At 41.8% G+C, this 22674-nt stretch overlaps 1 protein-coding gene across 2 annotated transcripts in view; it reads right to left on the bottom strand.

Annotated features, from left to right (window-relative positions):
• The window catches only part of RAB6A (RAB6A, member RAS oncogene family), an 82100-nt gene that overhangs the window by 41246 nt on the left and 18180 nt on the right, over positions 1–22674 (bottom strand). For both annotated transcript variants that reach the window (XM_066250341.1, XM_066250330.1), the window contains exon 2: positions 12245–12303. In XM_066250341.1, the coding sequence (XP_066106438.1) occupies positions 12245–12303 (59 nt within the window). The remainder of the gene's footprint in view (positions 1–12244; positions 12304–22674) is intronic.

Below are 22674 nucleotides of genomic sequence, written 5' to 3'. Positions count from 1 at the left end.
AATGAAATTAATTCAGTGCAAAGAAATTATACATAGAGCATGAATTATGAATTACACAAAATTTCTTTTTTTGTGAAATAAAACTTTTTTTCTTTTTTTGTGTGACAGAGAGAGGGACAGATAGGGACAGAGAGGCAGAAAGGGAGAGAAATGAGAAGCATCAATTCTTTGTTGTGTCACCTTAGTTGCTTATTGATTGCTTTCTCTTATGTGCCTTGATTGTGGGAACTACAGCAGAGTGAGTGAACTCTTGCTCAAGCCAGCAACCATGGGGTCATGTCTATGATCCCATGCTCAAGCCAGCAACCCTGCGTGCAAGCCGGCAACCTCAGGGTTTCAAACCTGGGTCTTCCGTGTCCCACTCTATCCACTGTGCCACCACCTGGTCAGGTTGAAATAAAACTTTACTTAAACTACATATGACTCACATAAGGCCAATAATAAATTTCTAGCAACAAGACTAGCTCTTTAATTATTCATTGAAGAAGTTAATCTGTTGTGTGTGTGGTAGGCATAGGGGAATTTTCAATTGATTTACTGTAGAACTCTTCATCTGATAAGTAATTACAGTCAGTTCTTCATATTCAAAGATAATACTTGATATACTATCAAGCCTATTTCCCTAAGTGAGGATGTAAGTTGTTATATCATCCAAATTTCCTTGTTAGAGCTAAGATAATATCTAGGACTATAATTCTTACAAAAACTTGAGGCTTAAATTGTTAATTAGTGCCTCTTATTAATGTCTAAGTACAATACAATTTTGGCTTCATTAGCAACAACTTTTTAATGAAGATTCAAAATCTGTCAAATTCTAGCCTGACTTGTGGTGACACAGGGAATGAAAGCATCAACCTGGAATGCTGAGGTTGCCGGTTCAAAACCCTGGGTTTGCCTGGTCATGGTACATATGAGAGTTGGTGCTTCCTGTCACCCCCCCTAAAATGAATAAATAAAATCTGTCAAATTCTATATAACCTCACAGCAGCAACAGTCTTAGTGCATGGAGGGGGAGGGGAAAGCATGGCATTTTCAGATACACCTGAAAGATCTTAATTTCACCGAGAACCTGGGTATAAAAAAATGCTTTTGAAACTCCCAGAGAATTCTAAATATGGACTTTAGATCATAATTCTTTAGTCTAAGACTCTGACCATCGTTCATACTTTTTAGCCTATGGTATTAGATTCTAATTCCAAAGATTTGCACTTATATTCTCAGGGATTTTCCACATATGGCCCAATGATATCAATGCTTTTTTCAGTCCCTAAGACTGATATTAGTAGCATCTATGCTGAGGAGAGATAAAACCATTGCCCAGAATCAAAATACCACACAAGAGAAGGTCAGTTGGTGAAATTTATAAGCGGTAGTTGCAGGGACCTAGAAAATTGTGGATATCTGACCTAAAGGGGTCCAGAAGAAACTGAACCACTCTTTTCATTTTAAAACCTGCAATTTTTATAATGTCTTAAGAGGAAGCTAAACCATTTCTGAAATATTCAAAAGAATAATAAAATATATAGAGTACATATTAATTAGCTTTTTAAGAAATGACTTTCCTTAAATGTCAGATTTATGTTCTCAGTAATTATCTTTATGGTTTTTAATAAAAGGCTTAATTAAAAACAAATTCCAGCCCTGGCTGGGTGCTTCACTGGATAGAATAGCATTCTGGCATGCTGAGGTCCTGAATTCAATCACTGGTCAGGGAACAAACAAGAAGCAATCAATGAGTGCATAACTAAATAGAACTAAGTGGGACGAGTTGATGTTTCTCTCTCTCTTCGCCCCTTCCCCCCCTCGAATAATGAAAAAAAATTTTTTTTTCTTTTTTTTTTTTAATTTTATTTATTCATTTTTGGAGAGGAGAGAGAGAGGGAGAGAGAGAAACAGAGAGAGAGAAGGGGGGAGGAGCTGGAAGCATCAACTCCCATATGTGCCTTGACCAGGCAAGCCCAGGGTTTTGAACCGGCGACCTCAGCATTTCCAGGTTGATGCTTTATCCACTGCGCCACCACAGGTCAGGCTGAAAAAATTTTTAATAAATCAAATTCCATTTTAGACAATGGAAATGTTCATTTAGATTGTGGTGGTAGTTTCATAGGTGTACACTGTCAAAAGTTATCAGAATGTAAAGAATTCTAGACTACTATCAGATTTTAAGAGCTCTTTGTATAATTTGGGATAACAGTCCTTTATCATATGTATCTTTTGCAAATATTTTATCCCAGTCTGTGGCTTGTCTTCTCATTCCCCAGACAATGTTTTTTCTAGAACAGAATTTTAAAATTTTAATGAAGTCCAGCTTTATTGTTTCTTTTACAGATCACATCTTTGGTGTTGTATCTAAAAAGTCACTGCTATATCCAAAGTTCTATAGGTTTTCTCCAATGTTAATACTTTAGTTTTATAGTTTTATGTTTTATATTTAGGTCTGTGATCCATTTTGAGTTAATTTTTGTGAAAGGTGTAACCTCTATGCCTAGGTTCATTTCTTACAGGTAGATATCCAGTTGTTCCAGCACCATTTGTTGAAGAGTCTATCTTTGCTCCACTGTATTACTGCCTTTGCTGCTTTGTCAAGGGTCAATAAACAAAGTATGAGTATTTCTGCACTCGCTGTTTGTGAAATAATAAATAGCCCTGGCTGACTGGCTCAGCAGTAGAGCATCGGCCAGTGTGTGGAAGCCCTGGGTTCAATTCCCAGCAAGAGAACACAGGAGAAGCACCCATCTGCTTCACCACCCTTCCCCTCTCCTTTCTCTCTCTCTCTCTTCCCCTCCTGCAGGAAGGCTCCATTGGAGCAAAGCTGGCCTGGGCGCTAAGGATGGCTCCATGGCCTCCACCTCAGGTGCTAGAATAGCTCTGGTTGCAGTGGAGCAATGCCTCAGATGGGCCGAGCATCACCCCCTGGAGGGTATGCCAAGTGGATCCCAGTCGGGAGCACGCAGGAGTCTGTCTGCCACCCCCACTTCTCACTTCAGAAAAATTAAAAATAAATAAACAAATAAATATATTGGTCTCTGCCCCCAGTTCCTGACACAGGGTTCTTAAAACCTTTGTATATTCCTAAGTGATAAGAGTACTAGAAACATCTCTTATTCTCATATTTGTTTTTTTAATTTAAATTTAATTTTTATTTTTATTTAGGAATTAAACTGTCCCTGGTCGGTTGGCTCAGTGATAGAGCACTGGCCCAGCATGTGGATGTCCCAGGTTCGATTCCTGGTCAGGGCACACAGGAGAAGTGACCATATGCTTCTCCACGTCTCCCCCTTTGCTCTCTCTCTTTCACCCCTCTCACAGCCATGGCTTGATTGGTTTGACACATTGGCCCTGGGCGCTGTGTATGGCTCCATGGAGCCTCCACCACAGGTGCTAAAAATAGCTCAGTTGTGAGCATCAGCCCCAGACAGGGGTTGCTGGGTAAATTCCAGTGGAGGCGCATGCGGGAGTCTATCTCCCCTCGTCTCAGAAAAAAAAGAGTAAAAAAAAAAAAAAGAAATTAAATTTAATGGTATGACAATGGTCAATAAAAATACATGAATTTCAGGTAAACGTCTCTAGAGCATTTGAATTGTTGATTAAATTGTGTCCTAATATTTGGTCTTTGACTCTAGTCCCTGACACAGCTCCTAAAACCCTTGTAAATTCCTACGTATAAAGAGTATCTTTTGTTCTAATGAAGTGACTCTGGGTGGTTCCTAGATTGGGGGGCAAGGGGAGGAGCTAGTCAACAGAAAAATCCAAGCTATAATTAGAAGTTTGGAATTTTCAACCCATCCTCCATTCTCCAAAGAGAAAAGAGGGACTGGAAAGGGAGTTAATGATTGATCATGTCTACATGATGAAGCCTACATAAAAATCCCAAAAGTGGCCCTGGCCGGTTGGCTAAGTGGTAGAGCGTCGGCCTGGTGTGCAGGAGTCCCGGGTTCGATTCCCAGCCAGGGTACACAGGAGAAGTGCCCATCTACTTCTCCACCCCTCCCCCTCTCCTTCTTCTCTGCCTCTCTCTTCCCCTCCCACAGCCAAGGCCCCACTGGAGCAAAGTTGGCCTGGGCGCTGAGGATGGCTCTGTGGCCTCTGCCTCAGGTGCTGGAATGGCTCTGGTTGCGACAGAGCAATGCCCCAGATGGGCAGAGCATCGCCCCCTGGTGGGCGTGCCAGGTGGATCCCGGTCGGGTACATGCGGGAGTCTGTCTAACTGCCTCCCCATTTCCAACTTCAGAAAAATACCAAAAAAAAAAAAAAAATCCCAAAAGTATGGGGCTAGGGAATTTCCAGTTTGGTGGATACATCGATAAACCAGGAGGGTGACACACCTCAACTCCACAGGGACTGAAATTTTTACACTTAAGGCCCTCCCAGACTTCATCCTATGTGTCTCTTCATTGGGATGTGTCCTTTATATCCTTTAATAAACTGGTAAACCTACGTTAAGTGTTTCCCTGAGTTCTGTGAACTGTTCTAACAAATCACAGAATTGAAAGAGGAGGAAGTCATGGAAACCTTAGATCTGTGGGTAAGTTTGAACCTAATACTTATGACTGACATCTGAAGTGGGTGGCAGTTTTGTAGAATGAGCCTTAATTTGGGGATCTGATGCTATTACCATGCAAACGGTATAAGAATTGAGTTAAGCCTGACCAGGCGGTGGCGCAGTGGGTGGAGCATCAGACCGGGATGCGGAGAACCCAGGTTCGAGACCCCGAGGTCACCAGCTTGGGTGTGGGCTCATCTGGTTTGAGCAAAACTCACCAGCTTGGACCCAAGGTTGCTGGCTCAAGCAAGGGGTTACTCGATCTGCTGAAGGCCCACGGTCAAGGCACATATGAGAAAGCAATCAATGAACAACTAAGGTGTCGCATGAAAGACTGATCATTGATGCTTCTCATCTCTCTCCATTCCTGTCTGTCTATCCCTCTCTCTGACTTTCTCTGTCCTTGTAAAAAAAAAAAAAAAAAAAAAAAAAAATGTAGTTAAATTGTAGGATACCCAGCCAGTGTCACAGAACTGCTTGGCGTGGGAAAACCCCACAGACCTGCTATCCGAAATGTTGCAAGTGTGATAGTAGTATGACAGTAAAAGAGAAACACAAGTTTAAAAAATGAGGTTTTTTCCCCAACCCTGTTCCACTAATCTATTTTTTAAAATTCTTTTGCCAATAACAACACTGTCCTGATTACTGTAACTTCATAGTAAGTCCTGAAGTCAAGTACCAACAGTTCTTTGACTTTGTTCTCCTTCAATATTCTGGCTATTCTGAGTCTTCTGTCTTTCTATATAAACTTTAGAATAAGTTTGTCAATATATACAAAACTACTTGCTGGAATTTAATTGGTATTACATTGAATCCACAAATTAAGTTGGAAGCAACCAATATCTTGACAATATTGAGTCTTTTGTCCACGCATGTGGACTAGCTCTCCATTTAGTTCTTTGATATCTTTCATCATAGTTTTGTAGGTGTTTTTCATATAGATCTTGAATATATTTTGTTAGATTTGTACCTAAAAATTTTATTTGAGGAGAGAGGTGCTAAAGTAAATGGTATTTTGTTTACAATCTCAAAATTCCGCTTGCTCAATGTCAGTATATAGGAAGGAAAGCAATGGATTTATTTTCTATAAAGACTATCACGTCATCTGCAAACAAAAAAAGTTTTATTTCTTCCTTCCCACTCTGTTTACTTATTTCCTTTGTCTTATTGCATTAGCAAGAGTTACAGTACAATGTTGAAAAGCAGTGGTGAGCCTGACCAGGCGGTGGCGCAGTGGACAGAGCATTGGACTGGGATGCAGAGGACCCAGGTTCGAGACCCCGAGGTCGCCAGCTTCAGAACGGGCTCATCTAGTTTGAGCAAAGCTCACCAGCTTGGACCCAAGGTCACTGGCTCCAGCAAGGGGTTACTTGGTCTGCTGTAGCCCCACGGTCAAGGCACATATGAGAAAGCAATCAATGAACAACTAAGGTGTTGGTTGAACTGATAATTGATGCTTCTCATCTCTCTCTGTTCCTGTCTGTCTGTCCCTCTCTATCTCTCTCTGTCTCTGTAAAACCCCCCCCCACACACACACACACAGAGCAGTGATGAGAGGGGATGTCCTGGCCATGGTCTAAGTGGGGAAGTGTTAAGCTTCTCACCATTAAGTACAATGTTAGCTATAGGTTTTATGTAGATATTCTTTATTATATTGAGGAAGTTCTCCTCCATACCTGATTTACTGAGAGTTTTTATCATGAACAGGTGTTGGATTTTGTCAAATCCTTTTTTTGTCTACTGTTATGATCAACGTATGACATTTTAAAAAAATATTTGATTTTACAGAGAGAGGAGAAAGAGAGAAGAGGGAGTGGAGAAGTATCAACTGATAATTACTTCACTTTAGTTGTTCACTGACTTATTTGTCTATGCACCTCAACCAGGCAAACCCAGGATTTCAAACCAGTGACTGTAGGAAAATGGCTAAAGATTAGACTGCTGTCGTGAAACAAGTCTTTGGTGCAGACTTTGGAACACCAAGTCCTGCAGGGGCAGACCGTTGCCCCAGCAAGCACTGATAAGATTGTTTAAAGGAAGCAGCAGATCCCTATAGCCCAGGGGTCCCCAAACTAAGGCCAGCGCATGCGGCCCCCTGAGGCCATTTATCCGGCCCCACGGCACTTCCGGAAGGGGCACCTCTCTCATTGGTGGTCAGTGGCGGCTTCGCTCACATACATTACTACTTCCACCGCTCCAGAAGCCTGTCATATCACTTGTTATGGCTAGCAGTGACAAATATGGAATCAGACCTTGACCAGATCTCATTAGCCAAAAGCAGACCCATAGTTCCCATTGAAATACTGGTCAGTTTGTTGATTTAAATTTACTTGTTCTTTATTTTAAATATTGTATTTGCTCCTGTTTTGTATTTTACTTTAAAATAAGATATGTGCAGTGTGCATAGGGAATTGTTCATAGTTTTTTTTATAGTCTGGCCCTCCAATGGTCTGAGGGACAGTGAACTGGCCCCCTATGTAAAAAATTTGGGGATCCCTGCTACAGCCATTTCCTGTACACCTGAAAGATATTAGCTAATCATCTTTTTTGCACCTGAACCAGGCTCTGCTAATTTGCTTGATGATTACAGAAATGAATAAATATGATGAGGCTCCAGCGATCTAGGCTTTCAGTCCTAGAGGTTAGGAGTCCCCTGTATCCAACCTTTCTCTATGTTGTGTCTTGTGTGTTTTTTCTTTTTCTTTTTTAAAATTTTTTATTTTACAGAGACAGAGAGTGGTGTCTTGTGTGTTTTTTCTTTTTCTTTTTTTAAATTTTTTATTTTACAGAGACAGAGAGTGAGTCAGAGAGAGGGATAGACAACTACCTTTGGGCTCAAGCCAGCGACCATGGGGTAATGTCTATGATCCCATGCTCAAGCTGGTGAGCTAGTACTCAAGCCGGATGAGCCCACACTCAAGCCTGCGACCTCAGCGTTCTCAACCTGGGTCCTCTGGGTCCTCTGGGTCCCAGTCCAATGCTCTATCCACTGCACCACCACCTGGCCAGGCCAATCAATTTTTTTTTTTCCTTTTTGTATTTTTCTGAAGCTGGAAATGGGGAGAGATAGTCAGACTCCCGCATGCGCCCGACTGGGATCCACCCGGCACACTCACCAGGGGGTGACGCTCTGCCCACCAGGGGGCGATGCTCTGCCCCTCCGGGGCGTCGCTCTGTTGTGACCAGAGCCACTCTAGCACCTGGGGCAGAGGCCAAGGAGCCATCCCCAGCGCTCGGGCCATCTTTGCTCCAATGGAGCCTCGGCTGCGGGAGGGGAAGAGAGAGACAGAGAGGAAGGAGAGGGGGAGGGGTGGAGAAGCAGATGGGTGCTTCTCCTGGGTGCCCTGGCCGGGAATTGAACCTGCGACTTCTGCACGCCAGGCCGACGCTCTACCACTGAGCCAACCGGCCAGGGCCTCCAATTTATTTTTAAAATGTGTAAGGCAACATTAAAAAAAGGCAAATGTATATTCTTCTTGTTTCCATAAATTGGTTATCAAACAAACATGATTTTAAGTTAATAAAACTGGAACTGGAACTAATTTTATTTTATTTTATTTTTTTTTTAAACTTTATTCAATTTTCAGAGAGGAGAGAGAGAGGGAGGAGAAACAGGAAGCATCAACTTCCCATATATGCCTTGACCAGGCAAGCCCAGGGCTTCAAACCGGCGACCTCAGTGTTCCAGATCGAGGCTTTATCCCACTGCGCCATCACAGGTCAGGCTAATTTTATTTTTTGAGGGAAAAAAAAAATGCTCCCAGGGTTCAGCGAGCATGAAAAAAACTCACTACTCCAAGAGTTAATGTCAACACAGTAGCCAGTAGCCAGAATGATTCTCTTTATAAGTTAAAAGTCAATGATGGAAACTTTTAGGCCCTGGCCAGTTGGTTCAGTGGTAGAGCATTGTCCCAGTATGTGGATGTCTGAAGTTCAGTTCCTGGTCAGGGCACACAGGAGAAGTGACCATCTGCTTCTCTACCCCTCTCCTCTTTCTTCTTTCTCTTTCTCTCTCTCTTTTCCTTCCCCACATTTTATTTTTCATTTTAACAAAGAACATTTCAAAAAATTAATACAGAAAAAGATTTGCAATGTGCTTAGGATCTCAGTGAAAGTACTATAAGATTACTAATTTTTTTTTTAGTCTTTTCTTTGGTTTTTGTTTCACAATTAAGCAGTTTAAACTAAAATACATATTTAAAACTTATATATGCATAAAACTAAGACATATATAGAACTGAGAGAAAACATCCTTATCTTGTTACTGATATTCAGCCTTTTTAAAATTTTATTTACTTATTTTTTACAGAGAAAGAGAGTGAGTCAGAGAGAGGGATAGACAGGGACAGACAGGAACAGAGAGAGATGAGAAGCATCAATCACTAGTTTTTCATTGCGTGTTGCAACACCTTAGTTGTTCATTGATTGCTTTCTCATATGTGCCTTGACCGCGGGCCTTCAGCAGACCAAGTAACCCCTTACTGGAGCCAGCGACCTTGGGTTCAAGCTGGTGGACTTTTGCTCAAACCAGATGAGCCCGTGCTCAAGCTGGTGAGCTCAGGGTCTCGAACCTGGGTCTTCCTCATCCCAGTCCGACGCTCTATCCACTGCGCCACCGCCTGGTCAGGCGATATTCAGCCTTTTATTTAAGTAAAATATTGGTTGTGGATTTTCATAGACAGCCTTTATTATGTTTAGGCAAGTCCCCTTATATTTCTAGTCTGTTGTTTTTACCATGAAAGACTATTGGATTTTGAATACTTTTTCCACTTCCATTGAAATGATCATGTGATTTTTGTCCTTTATTCTATTCATACAGTGTACTACATTACTTTTTGTATATTGAACCAATTTTTAATCCTGGTACCAACCTATCATTCCCATTTGGTAAATGGTATATAATCCCATTTACACATTGCCAGACTCGGTTTATAATAATTCTGCTGAGGACTGCTGTGTTTACACTCATAAAAATTATCAGTCTGTAGGTTTAATTTTCATATCTTTGGTTTGGGTATTAGAGTAATACTGACCTCATAGAATGAGTTGGCAAGTATTCCCTCCTCTTCGATTTCTTGGAAGTTTATGATGTTTGGTGGTGTTTATTAAACATTTCACAGAATTGACCAGTGATGACATCTAGTCCTGGGATTTTCTTTGTGGAAAGTTTCTGATCACTATTTCTAGCTCTCTTCTTACTATAGGTACATTCAAATTTTCTATTTTTTCTTGAGTTCATTTCAGTAGTTTGTATCTTTCTTGGAATTTGTCCATTTCATCTAGGCTATCTAGTTTGTTGACATAATTGTTCACAGTATTCCCTTATAATCCATTTTTACTCCAGTATGGTCAGTAGTAATGTCCTCTCTCACTCCTGACTTTAGTAATTTGAGATTTTTCTCTTCTTCTTTCTTGATTAATCAAGCTCAAGCTTGGTTGATTTTGTTTATCCCTTCAAAAGAACCACCGTTGGTTTCATTTAACTTTTCTATTATTTTTCTATTCTTTCATATATTTCTACTCCAATCTTTTCTTTTTTCCCTTGAAGTGAGAAGTGAGGAGGCAGAGAGACAGACACTAGCATGCGCCCAACCAGGATCCACCCAGCAAGTCCACTAGGGGGCAATGCTCTGCCCATCTGGGGCCCTTGCTCCCTTGCAACTGTAGCCACTCTAGTGCCTGAGGTGGAGGCCATGAAGCCATCCTTGGCATCCTGGCCAACTTTGCTCCAATGGAGCTTTGGGTGCAGTAGGGGAAGAGAAAAAGGAGAAGGGGAAGGGTGAAGAAGCAGATGAGCACTTCTCCTGTGTGCCTTGGCCAGGAATCGAACCCGGGATGTCTACACACCGGGTTGACGCTCTACCACTGAGCCAACACGCCTGGGCCTCTACTCCAATCTTTATTAGCTTCTGAATTAATGTCTCTACATTCTGGGGGGGGGGGTGTTCCTTTCACATCTGGGGGATTGCTGCTTCTGGAGGACTGGCCCTCCCACAGTTTGCCAATTCCTAGAAATAGTAAACTTGCCTTGGAGAGCACCTTTAATATGCAAACCAACCCAGAGCTTATAACATCAACTACCTCATGTACCACACTCAAGACCACTATTACCCAGCAGTAATCATCTCAGGGCCAAGTACCAGACAACTACACCTCAGAGTCCACTGAAATTATTTGAACCTAAATCTGCTTATCTGGTTTCACCCATCCGTTGCAAAGAAACCACAATACCCTGACCAGGCGGTGGTGCAGTGGATAGAGCATCAGACTGGGATGTAGAGGACCCAGGTTCGAGACCCCGAGGTCGCCAGCTTGAGCATGGGATTATCTGGTTTGAGCAAAAGCTCACCAGCTTGGACCTAAGGTCGCTGGCTTGAGCCAGGGGTTACTCAGTCTGCTGAAGGCCCATGGTCAAGGCACATATGAGAAAGCAATCAATGAACAACTAAGGTGTCGCAATGCGCAAGGAAACACTAATGATTGATGCCTCTCATCTCACCGTTCCTGTCTGTCTGTCCCTATCTATCCCTCTCTCTGACTCTGTCTCTGTAAAAAAAAAAAAAAAAAAGAAACCACAAAAAAGGCTCTTGCTCACTTTTCTCATTTCCTGCCCCCCTCACCTCCTAACCAACTCAAGAGCTTCCCCATGTGCCTCCTTCCCATGGCATGAAGTGTCACTCTCCTTTTACAATCTGAGTATAAGGATCTTTGCAACAGCAATAATCTCCTGATCTGCTGGTCGCACCATACATGAATAATAGTAAAACCTATATTTTAAGTTTCTTCTGCTTGCTTTCCATTGTTTTCTTTTTCTAGCTTCCTAAGATGGAAGGTTAAATGGTCAATTTACTGTATTTCTTTTCCCTATAGCTGTAGCTGCATCCCATAGTTTCGGTATATTGTGGATTCTTTCTCATTTGTCTCAAAATATTTTCTAATTTCCCTTGTGATTTTGTATTTGACCCATTGCTCATTTAAGAATGTGTTGTTTGGCCCTGGCTGGTTGGCTCAGTGGTAGTGTTGCCTAGGTGTGTGGATGTCCCAGGTTCGATTTCTGTTCAAGGCACACAGGAGAGGCAACCATCTGCATCTCCTCCCTCTTCCTTCTCTCTTCCCCTCCCGCAGCCATGGCTCGATTGGTTCAAATGCAATGGCCCTGGTGCTGAGGATGGCTCTGTGGAAACTCCACCTCAGGCACTAAAAATAGCTTGGTTGTGAGCATAGCCCCAGATGGGCAGAGCATCAGCACCAGATGGAGGTTGCCAGGTGGATCCTGGTCAGGGCGCATGCAGGGGTCTGTTTATCTCCCTTACTCTCACTTAAAAAAAATGTAGATTGGTTAATTTCCACATTTTTGTGAATTTCTCAAATCTCCTTATTCTTGACTTCAAGCATAGATCAAAATGTTATAGAATCCTAGACTTGGACCAAGTCTCTGTAAGAGAATATTTATAATCATTCCCACTTCTACCCAAATGGTATTAGTGATATCTTTGAATAAACTTTAGAAGAGATACAAATATCAAATGAAGTTGAAGACTATGAGCAAAATCACTTATACTTTGTATTCATATAGCATTTTATAGATTACAGAAAGTGCTTTCATATTTAAAACTGCATGCATATAAAATTTTTTGAGACCCTGAATATTTCTTATAACACAAAATAGAGACAACCAGCAAGTTAGCAAAAACAAAATACCTGATAAGTGTTGTCAAAACTGTCATACATGAATCTGGTGATCAAGGATGTCTTTCCAACTGAAATAAAAAGAAAAATAAAATTCACTCAGCATATTACAGTGGTTTCTCAAAGAATTCTTTTATAAAGAATTGCAATTAAATTCAGTGGGAAATATCTGGAAAATTTCTACTAAAAATATGTGGAAAACCCACATAGACCAGGGGTTGGGAACCTATTGGTTGCGAGCCAGATGTGGCTCTTTTGATGGCTGCATCTGGCACGCAGACAAATCTTTAATAAAAAAATAATAACATTAAAAATATAAAACAGCCCTGGCCGGTTGGCTCAGCGGTAGAGCGTCGGCCTGGCGTGCAAGAGTCCCGGGTTCGATTCCCGGTCAGGGCACACAGGAGAGGCGCCCATCTGCTTCTCCACCCCTCCCCCTCTTCTTCCTCTCTGTCTCTCTCTTCCCCTCCCGCAGCCGAGGCTCCATTGGAGCAAAGATGGCCCGGGCGCTGGGGATGGCTCTGTGGCCTCTACCTCAGGCGCTAGAATGGCTCTGGATGCAACAGAGCGACGCCCCAGAGGGGCAGAACATCGCCCCCTGGTGGGCATGCCGGGTGGATCCTGGTCGGGCACATGCGGGAGTCTGACTGCCTCCCTGTTTCCAGCTTCGGAAAAATGAAAAAAAAAAGAAAAAGAAAAATATAAAACATTCTCATGTATTACAATCCATTCATTTCCTAACGCTCATGTTCATCGTTGCGGGTGGCTGGAGCCAATCACAGCTGTCCTTTGGCACACCACCAAATTTTTACTGGATAATGAGTAACGTACACGAGTTGCTGTATGGCTCTCACGGAATTACATTTTAAAATATGTGGCGTTCATGGCTCTCTCAGCCAAAAAGGTTCCCGACCCCTGACATAGACCCAAGTTTGTTAAAATGCCTTTCCCTAATTAAACAGATAACAATTTCTCAAATTAAAAGCACAAGGAAAGAGTATTTAGTTAAAAGTTGAGGAAAATAACCAAATATGTTGACATCTTTAATTCACAAGAAGGCAAAGCAGATATTTACTTGGGTCCTAACAAAAAGAACAAGGATTAGGCAGTGAAGCAATCTTAGTTAACTTCCTGGAGAGTAACCTAGGGAAACTGAGGTTCAGGTCTACTTGATTCAATGAATCAAAGCATAATCCCTGGGAATATAAAGATTCGAGAGTCCTCAGCAGGTATGAGGGCTGAAAGAACTAGACTATTTATGGGTAAAGATTAGGCAAAAAACAGAAAAAACAAATAGAACTATTTATGAGTGAGAAAGAAGTGACATGAAAAAAACCGTTTTAAAACTTATCTCAGAGCGGTAGAGCGTCGGCCTAGCGTGTGGAGGACCCGGGTTCGACTCCCGGCCAGGGCACACAGGAGAAGCGCACATTTGCTTCTCCACCCCTCCGCCGCGCCTTCCTCTCTGTCTCTCTCTTCCCCTCCTGCAGCCAAGGCCCCATTGGAGCAAAGATGGCCCGGGCGCTGGGGATGGCTCTGTGGCCTCTGCCCCAGGAGCTAGAGTGGCTCTGGTCGCAACATGGCGACGCCCAGGATGGGCAGAGCATTGCCCCCTGGAGGGCAGAGCATCGCCCCTGGTGGGCGTGCCGGGTGAATCCCGGTCGGGCGCATGCGGGAGTCTGTCTGACTATCTCTCCCTGTTTCCAGCTTCAGAAAAATGCAAAAAAAAAAAACAAAAAAAAACAAACAAAAAAAAACACAAAACTTATCTCAGGCCTGACCAGGCAGTGGCACAGTGGATAGAGCGTCGAACTGGGATGCACTGGACCCAGGTTTGAGACCCTGAGATCACCAGCTTGAGTGCGGGCTCATCTAGTTTGAGGAAAAGCTCACCAGCTTGAACCCAAGGTCGCTGGCTCCAGCAAGGGTTTACTCAGTCTGCTGAAGGCCCACGGTCAAGGCACATATGAGAAAACAATCAATGAACAACTAAGGTGTTGGAATGCGAAATGAAAAACTAATGATTGATGCTTCTCATCTATCTCCGTTCCTGTCTGTCTGTCCCTGTCTATCCCTCTCTCTGACTCACTCTCTGTCTCTGTAAAAATAATAAATAAATAAATAAAATAAATAAAACATCTCAGGCCTGACCAGGCAGTGGCATAGTAGATAGAGTGTTGGACTGGGATGCAGAGGACCCTTGGGTTTCAGGTTTGAAACCCCAAGGTCGCCTGCTTGAGCGTGGGCTCATCCAGCTTGAGCAAGCGGTCACTGGCTTGAGTGTGGAATCATAGACATGACCCCAAGGTTGCTGGCTTGAGCAAGAGGTCATTTACTCTGCTGTAGCTACTGGGTCAAGGCACATATGAGATAGCAATCACTGAACAACTAAGATGCTGCAATGAAGAATTGATGCTTCTCAACTCTCTCCCTTCCTGTCTGTCTGTCCCTATCTGTCCCTCTCTCTGACTCTCTGTATCTGTCAAAAAAAATCCAACAACTTAGGAACACATCATCATCAACCAAGGAATGAATAAACAAAATGTAGCATATCCATACAATGCTATATTATTCAGCCATAAAAAAGAAAGAAGTACTGATATATGCTACAACAAGGATGAGTCTTGAAAACACATTAAATGAAAAACAGTCAATAGCAAAATACCATATATAATATGTCTTCTTTATATGAAATGTTTAGACAAATAGAAACAGAAGTGGATTTAGTGGTTGCTTAAGAATGGGGGGAGGCCTTGGCCAGTTGGCTCAACAGTAGAGCATTGGCCCGGCATGTGGAAGTCTCGGGTTCGATTCCCGGCCAGGGCACACAGAAGAAGCGACATCTGCTTCTCCACCCTTCCCCCTCTCCTTTCTACCTCTCTCTCTCTTCCCCTCCTGCAGCCAAGTTGACCTGGATGCTGAGGAGGGCTCCATGGCCTCTGTCTCAGGCGCTAGGATGGCTCCAGTTGCAGCAGAGCAACGGCCCAAATGGGCAGAGCATCGCCGCCTGGTGGGCATACCGGGTGGATCCTGGTTGAGCGTATGTAGGAGTCTGTCTGTCTCCCTGCCTCTCCCAAAAAAGAATGAGGGGAAAATATAAGAATTGGGTGGTGATGATTAAGAGATGAAGAGATCTTTTAGAGGTAATAAAAATATCCTAAAACTCTGTAATAATGGTTGCACAACTTTGTGACTATACTAAAAAACTATTGCACTGTATATACTTTAAAAAGGTGAATTGTATGCTATGTGATTTTATTCCAATATATGGCTTTTACTAAAAATGTATGGTGGTGACAGCTGTACAACAATGGGAATGTACTTAATGCTACAGTAGTGTACACTTAGAAATAGTTAAAATGGTAAATTTTGTTACATACATTTTACCACATTAAAAAAAACTCTCACTACCAAAAAATTATGGGGGATTATTTTAAAATCCAAAATTGGAACATGAAAGATAGCAAAAAGGAGCCTGACCAGGGGGTTGCGCAGTGGATAGAGCATCAGAATGGGACACAGAGGACCCAGGATCAAAACCCTGAGGTTGCTGGCTTGAGCACGGGCTCACTAGCTTGAGTGTGGGATCACAGACATGACCCCATGGTTGCCTGTTTGAGTCCAAAGGTCGCTGGCTTGAAGCCTAAGGTCACTGGCTTGAGCAAGGGGTCACTGGCTCGGCTGGAGCTGCCTGGTCAAGACACATATAAGAAACCAATCAATTAACAATTAAGGTGACACAATGAAGAATTGATGCTTCTCATCTCTCTCCCTTTCTGTCTGTCCCTATCATTGTCTCTCTCTAAAAAAAAGATGAATGCTAAAAACAAGAGCTGATTATTAAAGGTTAGAGAAAATAACTATTGGGCCAAGACCAAGATACAGGGGTCCTCGGGTTACAATACAATTCCATTCCTACAACAGTTACATAACCCGAATTTTGGTGTTAAGTCAAAACACACCCTAGCCTAATACAAATACACTTGCAATTTTAACAGTCCAAAATGGCATAGGTAAGCATACTGGGGAATGCCAGCTCCCTCACTCATTCACCACATTACTGCAAATTCTTCCACCAATGCACTACCAAACTATTTCACCCATGTAGTCAGTAAGTATGATGTTAATGGCGTAAGCCAAAACATTCCACTCCCGTCTCAATTTTTTCAAGTTTTTATGGGAGTGAGCACCGTAAACTTGAAACGTTGTATGTCAAGACTATTATAACCCAAGGATCTCTATATACTAATTTAGAAGCTATTAATATGAGTGGTAAAGTAACTCCTCATATAATTTACTTAGAATTCAAGAATACTTAGGACTCAAAGAATATAAGACTAGTGTTTGCATAAAAGTCTCAATAATATACTGAAAGAGACAAACATACAAATACACAAGAGTGAACATAAGAACAAAAAACTATGCAAAACGTTCAGCTTCTATCAATATATTGCCAGAGATATCATTCCTTAATTTACAAAACATTCCAAGGCTCCCCAGTATCCATGAATTAAAAATCCTTCGAAGACATTCAAGGACCTTTACACTCAAATTTGAATCTAGCCTTTTAGTTTCATCTCCTATCCCTGCCAAACATAAACTTCATCTGACAGTGATGGAAAGCTATTAGTTATTCAAGCATAACAAGTACTTGAAGCCTCTGAGATTTAGTCACGTACCCTAATTTTGTGGACTTTTCTTTCCTGGTTACATTACAAACTCATAAATTCAATAGCAAATATGGTTCTGCCTGAAGAAAAACTAAATTACCTTTCAAAATTAATGTCAGCCTACAATTGTATTTCTACCAGTATTGCAGACGGCAGCAGGGCTTTTATTTTATTCCGATACAAAGTCAACATCCATCTATGTATATCTTAAGGATAAAAAGACGAGTTGGAAATAATCTGTACCCTTAAAGAACAGTCCAGTAGCAAGTTCAAAATAAGTACTAGCATGACACTTACTTTACCATCATTAACCTTACTCTAAGTGTAGAAAGTTAATGTATGGAAAAGCAAAATCCACTTTTTCTTATGGGGAATAATAAGAAAAAATGGCAACATAACACATCTTAAATTATCTTGTTTGTACATTTATTTACTAGTTTCATCCCCCCACCCCCAACTTACAAAGGGTAAGATGCAGAACAGGAACCTCATCTATCTTGTTCATGGATATTCCCTCAGTGCTGATCCCTACCTGGCACTAATAAATTACTACTGTAAAGTACTTACAACAAGATCTGATATGTAAGTAATCAAATGTCAACTGATACTATTAGAATGCATACAAACAAATAAATTAATGTCAGGAAGCCACAAAACATGGATCTATTCACAAAATTATGGTAGTCAGTTGAGTAGGAAATACACATTATCCATTAAGTTGTCAGAAGTATGTGGTTTTTACATTTGGTTGGAAAGGGATATTAAGCACTGTATTTTGGGGGTGGGGTGGAGGCAAGGCTACTATAATAAAGTACAATAAGCTGAGTGGTTTAAACAACAAGAACTTATTGTCTCATAGTTTGGAAGGCTACAAATCCAAAATCAAGGTGTTGGCAGAGTTAGTTCCTTCTGAAGGCTGTGAGAAGAACGTGTTCCAAGCCTCTTTTTTCTAGCTTCTGGTAGTTTCCTGCAAATTCTTGGCATTCCTTGGTGTATAGAAACATCACCCTCATCTTTACTTTGATCTCTACATGCCATTCTTTCTGCTTATATCTGTGTCCAAAATTTCCCTTTTCATAAGGAACACCAGTCGTAGTATGATATATAAGAGCCCATCCTACCCAGTATAACCTCAGGTTAACTAACTGCATCTAAGGTACTAGTGGTTAAACTTCAAAATACGAATTTAATATAAAAAGATACAACTCAACCCATAACAAAGCACAAATGTAAAAATCCTCAAAAGTAAAAACAAACCATCACAGTATTTAGCATGATTTTTTTTGTGTGTGTGACAGCGAGACAGACAGGAAGGGAGAGAGATGAGAAGCATTAATTCTTCATTGCAACACCTTAGTTGTTCACTGCTTTCTCATATATGCCTTGACCGTGGGGGCTACAGCCAACTGAGTGATCCCTTGCTCAAGCCAGCAACCTTGGGCTCAAGCTGATGAGCTTTGCTCAAACCAGATGAGCCCGTGCTCAAGCCGGCGACCTCCAGGTCTCAAACCTGGGACCTCTGCGTTCCAGTCCGCCGCTCTATCCACTGCACCACCACCTGGTCAGTATTTAGGATATCAATCAGACTGAGGCTGAAATAACTGGACTGTTTTACAGAAGAGACTACAACTATTGCAATATCAGAGACTTTGAAAACAAATATATTTTGTAAAGTAAATTCAACTGAAAAATTTTGAAAGTACAAAGCAATATTTTATTTAAAACTAAGTGTATTTGGTCTTCTTGTAAAGATGAACTACTTTCAACTTTTGGAAGTTTTCTGACCATTAACTAGGTAGGAATATATGAGAGGGTTCTGAGAGTTAAGTCTTTCAGTGGAGCCTATCAAGGATCACCTATCTATGCAGGCCATACTATATGGGGACAGATTATTCTCATTTTACATATGAGGAAACTGAGGTACAGAAAGGTTGAAGTGAACTTTTTAAGGGTAATTTACAGGGTGGCAAGGCAAAGACCATAATTTAGTTTTCCTAACACCTGCTCCAAGAATTTTCCTCATATCACATTAACTGTAAGAATTTCACAGGCCAATGGAAAGAAATGTTCCACATTAAACAATTATAAGCAAACATAAAAGTTTACACATAAGGGCCCTGGCCAGGTGGCTCAGTGGAAGAACACTGTCCTGGCATATCAAGGTCATGGGTTAGATTCCCAATGAGGGCACATATGAGAAGCAAACAATGAATACACAACTAAGTGGAACAAAGAGTTGATGCTTATCTCTCCCTCTTCCTTTCCCCCATCCCCTTCCTCTCTCTAAAATCAATAGAATATTTTTTTAAAGTTTATAAATAAGTAGTAACTTCAGTAGTCAAGTAGATTTTCCCTATTTACTTAATGTCAATATAATGATGCTTCTGTCACCTTCCTAAAGAATAAAGGCTATTTATCCAGCTTCCTAAAGATTACACAGTCAATATTTTATGGTCACCTATATGAAGGACATTATGCTAGACATCAATGACAGAGATCTAAAAGACTTGAGATGCCTGACCAGGTGGTAGCACAGTGGATAGAGAATAAACCTGGGATGCTGAGGACCCAGATTTGAAACCTCGAGGTTGCCGGCTCGAGCATGGCCTCATCCAGCTTGAGCATGGAATCGTTGGTTTGTGCCTGAGATCATAGATATGACCACATGGTCGCTGGCTTGAACCCAGAGGTTGCTGGCTTGAAGGCCAAGTACATTGGCTTGAGCAAGGGGCCACTGGCTCAGCTGGAGCACCTACGGTCAAGGCATATATGAGAAAGCAATCAATGAACAACTAAAGTGCCACAACTATGAAATGATGCTTCTCATCTCTCTCCCTTCCTGCCTATCTGTCCCAATCTGTCTTTCTTTCATATACATGCTAAAAATAAATAAATAACCTGAGAGTGGATTTTGTGCAGCCTTAAATACTGTACATCAAAATATCTTTAGTCCACGTGCGGAGGACCCGGGTTCGATTCCCGGCCAGGGCACACAGAAGAAGCGCCCATTTGCTTCTCCACCCCTCCGCCGCGCTTTCCTCTCTGTCTCTCTCTTCCCCTCCCGCAGCCAAGGTTCCATTGGAGCCAAAGATGGCCCGGACGCTGGGGATGGCTCTGTGGCCTCTACCTCAGGCGCTAGAGTGGCTCTGGTCGCAACATGGCGACGCACAGGATGGGCAGAGCATCGCCCCCTGGTGGGCAGAGCGTCGCCCCTGGTGGGCGTGCCGGGTGGATCCCGGTCGGGCGCATGCGGGAGTCTGTCTGACTGTCTCTCCCCGTTTCCAGCTTCAGAAAAATGAAAAAAAAACAAACAAACAAAATATCTTTAGTCCAGAGGTGGTCTTAAATCTGTCTAAATCTATGAGGCATTACATTCTCTATTTCCCTATTATAATCAACTTACTTCATCTTAATTATGTAAATAATTTAAGGTGCCCATTCATAAATTTCTGAAAGGATTGTCTTCAGTTTTAAGAGAATGGTTAAGGCCAGATAAAGGGTTAACTAGACACATAAGGCTACTGAAATTATAATGAAATAAAATTTAGAAATCGGCTCCTCAGTCACCCTAGTCATGACTTTTTTTTTTTTTTTTTTTTACAGGGACAGAGAGAGAGTCAGATAGAGTGATAGATATAGACAGACAGGAACGGAGAGAGATGAGAAGCATCCATCATCAGTTTTTCGTTGCAATATCGTAGTTGTTCATTGATTGCTTTCTCATATGTGCCATGACCGCGGGCCTTCAGCAGACTGAGTAAGCCCCCGCTCAAGCCAGTGACCTTAGGTCCATGCTAGTGAGCTTTTTGCTCAAGCTAGATGAGCCCGCGCTCAAGCTGGCAACCTCGGGGTCTCGAACCTGGGTCCTTCCGCATCCCAGTCAGATGCTCTATCCACTGCGCCACAGCCTGGTCAGGCATCATGACCATTTTAAACAGCACAAACATAAAACAGTTCTACCACTGTAGAAAGTTCAATTGGATAGTAATGATCCAGAGATCCTGAAATATTAAATTTCAAAAATATATAATGGAAAGTATCCCAAAATAAAGGCCTCTGTAGGTAACTATATCCATGAATGTTAAGAATATACCAATAAGAAAGTACTCATCTTTTAACAGTCATACCAAAATATTTGTAGTGACAGTGTACATGAAATTGTTTCAACTCGCTTTGGTGTAGGGTGCAGGTGGTGAGAATATGTGCTATACATGAAACCCATCTTAAGTTGATAATTACTGAAGCTGAGTAACACTATATGGGGATTCATGATACTTTCTCTGTACTTCCGTATATGTTTAAAATTCCCTATAATAAAGAGGTTAAATAATATTTTAGGAACCCAGAAACATATTCGGTTAAGTCACAAATTCACTCTTCAAACCTGCAACTTATACTTACTGCCTACTTCTGAATCTTTCTTGACTCTCCAAAACTACTGAAACCGCTTTTGAAAATATTGATTAAAAAAATAAAAACTGTTAGTTCTTGATAGATCCACAGACCTTTTCTGAGTCATTTTCCTCACCTGAGCCACTCACTCTTCAGAGTCATCCCAGATACCGAGCATATCAAACCGCTTTCCTCCTAGGTTTGTTTTTTTTTTGTATTTTTCAAAAGTGAGAAGGGGCGGGGGGTGCAGACATATTCCCACATGCACCTGACCTGGATCCACCTGGCATGCCCACCAGGGGGCGATGCTCTGCCCATCTGGGCTGTTGCTCAGTTGCAGCAGGAGCCATTCTAGCACCTGAGGCAGAGGCCATGGGGCCATCCTCAGTGCCCAGCCCAACTTTGCTGCAATGGAGCCTTGGCTGCAGAGGGGAAGAGAGAGAGAAAGGAGAGGGGGAAGGGTCAAGAAGCAAATGGGTGCTTCTCCTGTGTTCCCTGGCTGGGAATCAACCGAACCCAGAACTTCCACGTGCCTGGTCGACACTCTACTGCTGAGCCAACCAGCCAGGGCCCCTCCTAGGTTTTTCATTTAGTGTTATTGTGTTTTTCCTTTAATTATCCTCTTTCATGTGTATTTACTATTGTGAGCAACCTCAAGGTCTTTCTAAAACAAAGTACAAATCATAGATCATATACTTATTCAAAACTATTTAGTGGGCTCCAAGCACTGTGTTATGAACTTTAAAATATAGCAATAAACAAAAAATTCAGGAACACTACCCCTTGTGGAGCTGATCAACCAAATGAAAAATAGAAATTTTAATAGACAAATAATTACAATTGTATTAAAGGGAGCAAGAAGAAGTAAACAGTGCTGAGTATAAAGAATTCTGGAAACCTAAACTACTCTGAGGAAATCAGCAAAGACTTCTTTGAAGAAGAGACTTGAAATGAAACCTAAAGGATAAGAATTTACCACAAAGGAGAAGAGAGAATATGTAATAAGATGGAGATTAGTGAAGAGCTACAAAAATGAGAAAAAATGGTACTATGGCTAAAAAAGAGTGCAGTGGTGGGAGACATATTCAAGATAAGAAAGGACAAATAGTCTGACCTGTGGTGGCACAGTGGATAAAGCATCAACCTGGAATGCTGAGGTTGCCGGTTCAAAATCCCAGGCTAACCTGATCAAGGCACATATGGGAGTTGATGCTTCCTGCTCCTCCCCCTTCTCTCTCTTTCTCTCCTCACTAAAATACTTTCTTTTTTTTTTTTTAATTAAAAGAAAGGACAAATGGTGAGGATCCATACAATGTAGTGCTGGCCATGTAGATCTTTTGGAAAGATGTTAGACTTTAAAGAATGATTAAAAAAAAAATT

The sequence above is a fragment of the Saccopteryx bilineata genome, chromosome 1 (genome assembly GCF_036850765.1).
Source record: "Saccopteryx bilineata isolate mSacBil1 chromosome 1, mSacBil1_pri_phased_curated, whole genome shotgun sequence".
Taxonomy (NCBI): Eukaryota; Metazoa; Chordata; class Mammalia; order Chiroptera; family Emballonuridae; genus Saccopteryx; species Saccopteryx bilineata.
The sequence above is the reverse complement of the archived record's forward strand: the minus strand, read 5'-3'. Positions and strand labels throughout refer to the sequence as shown.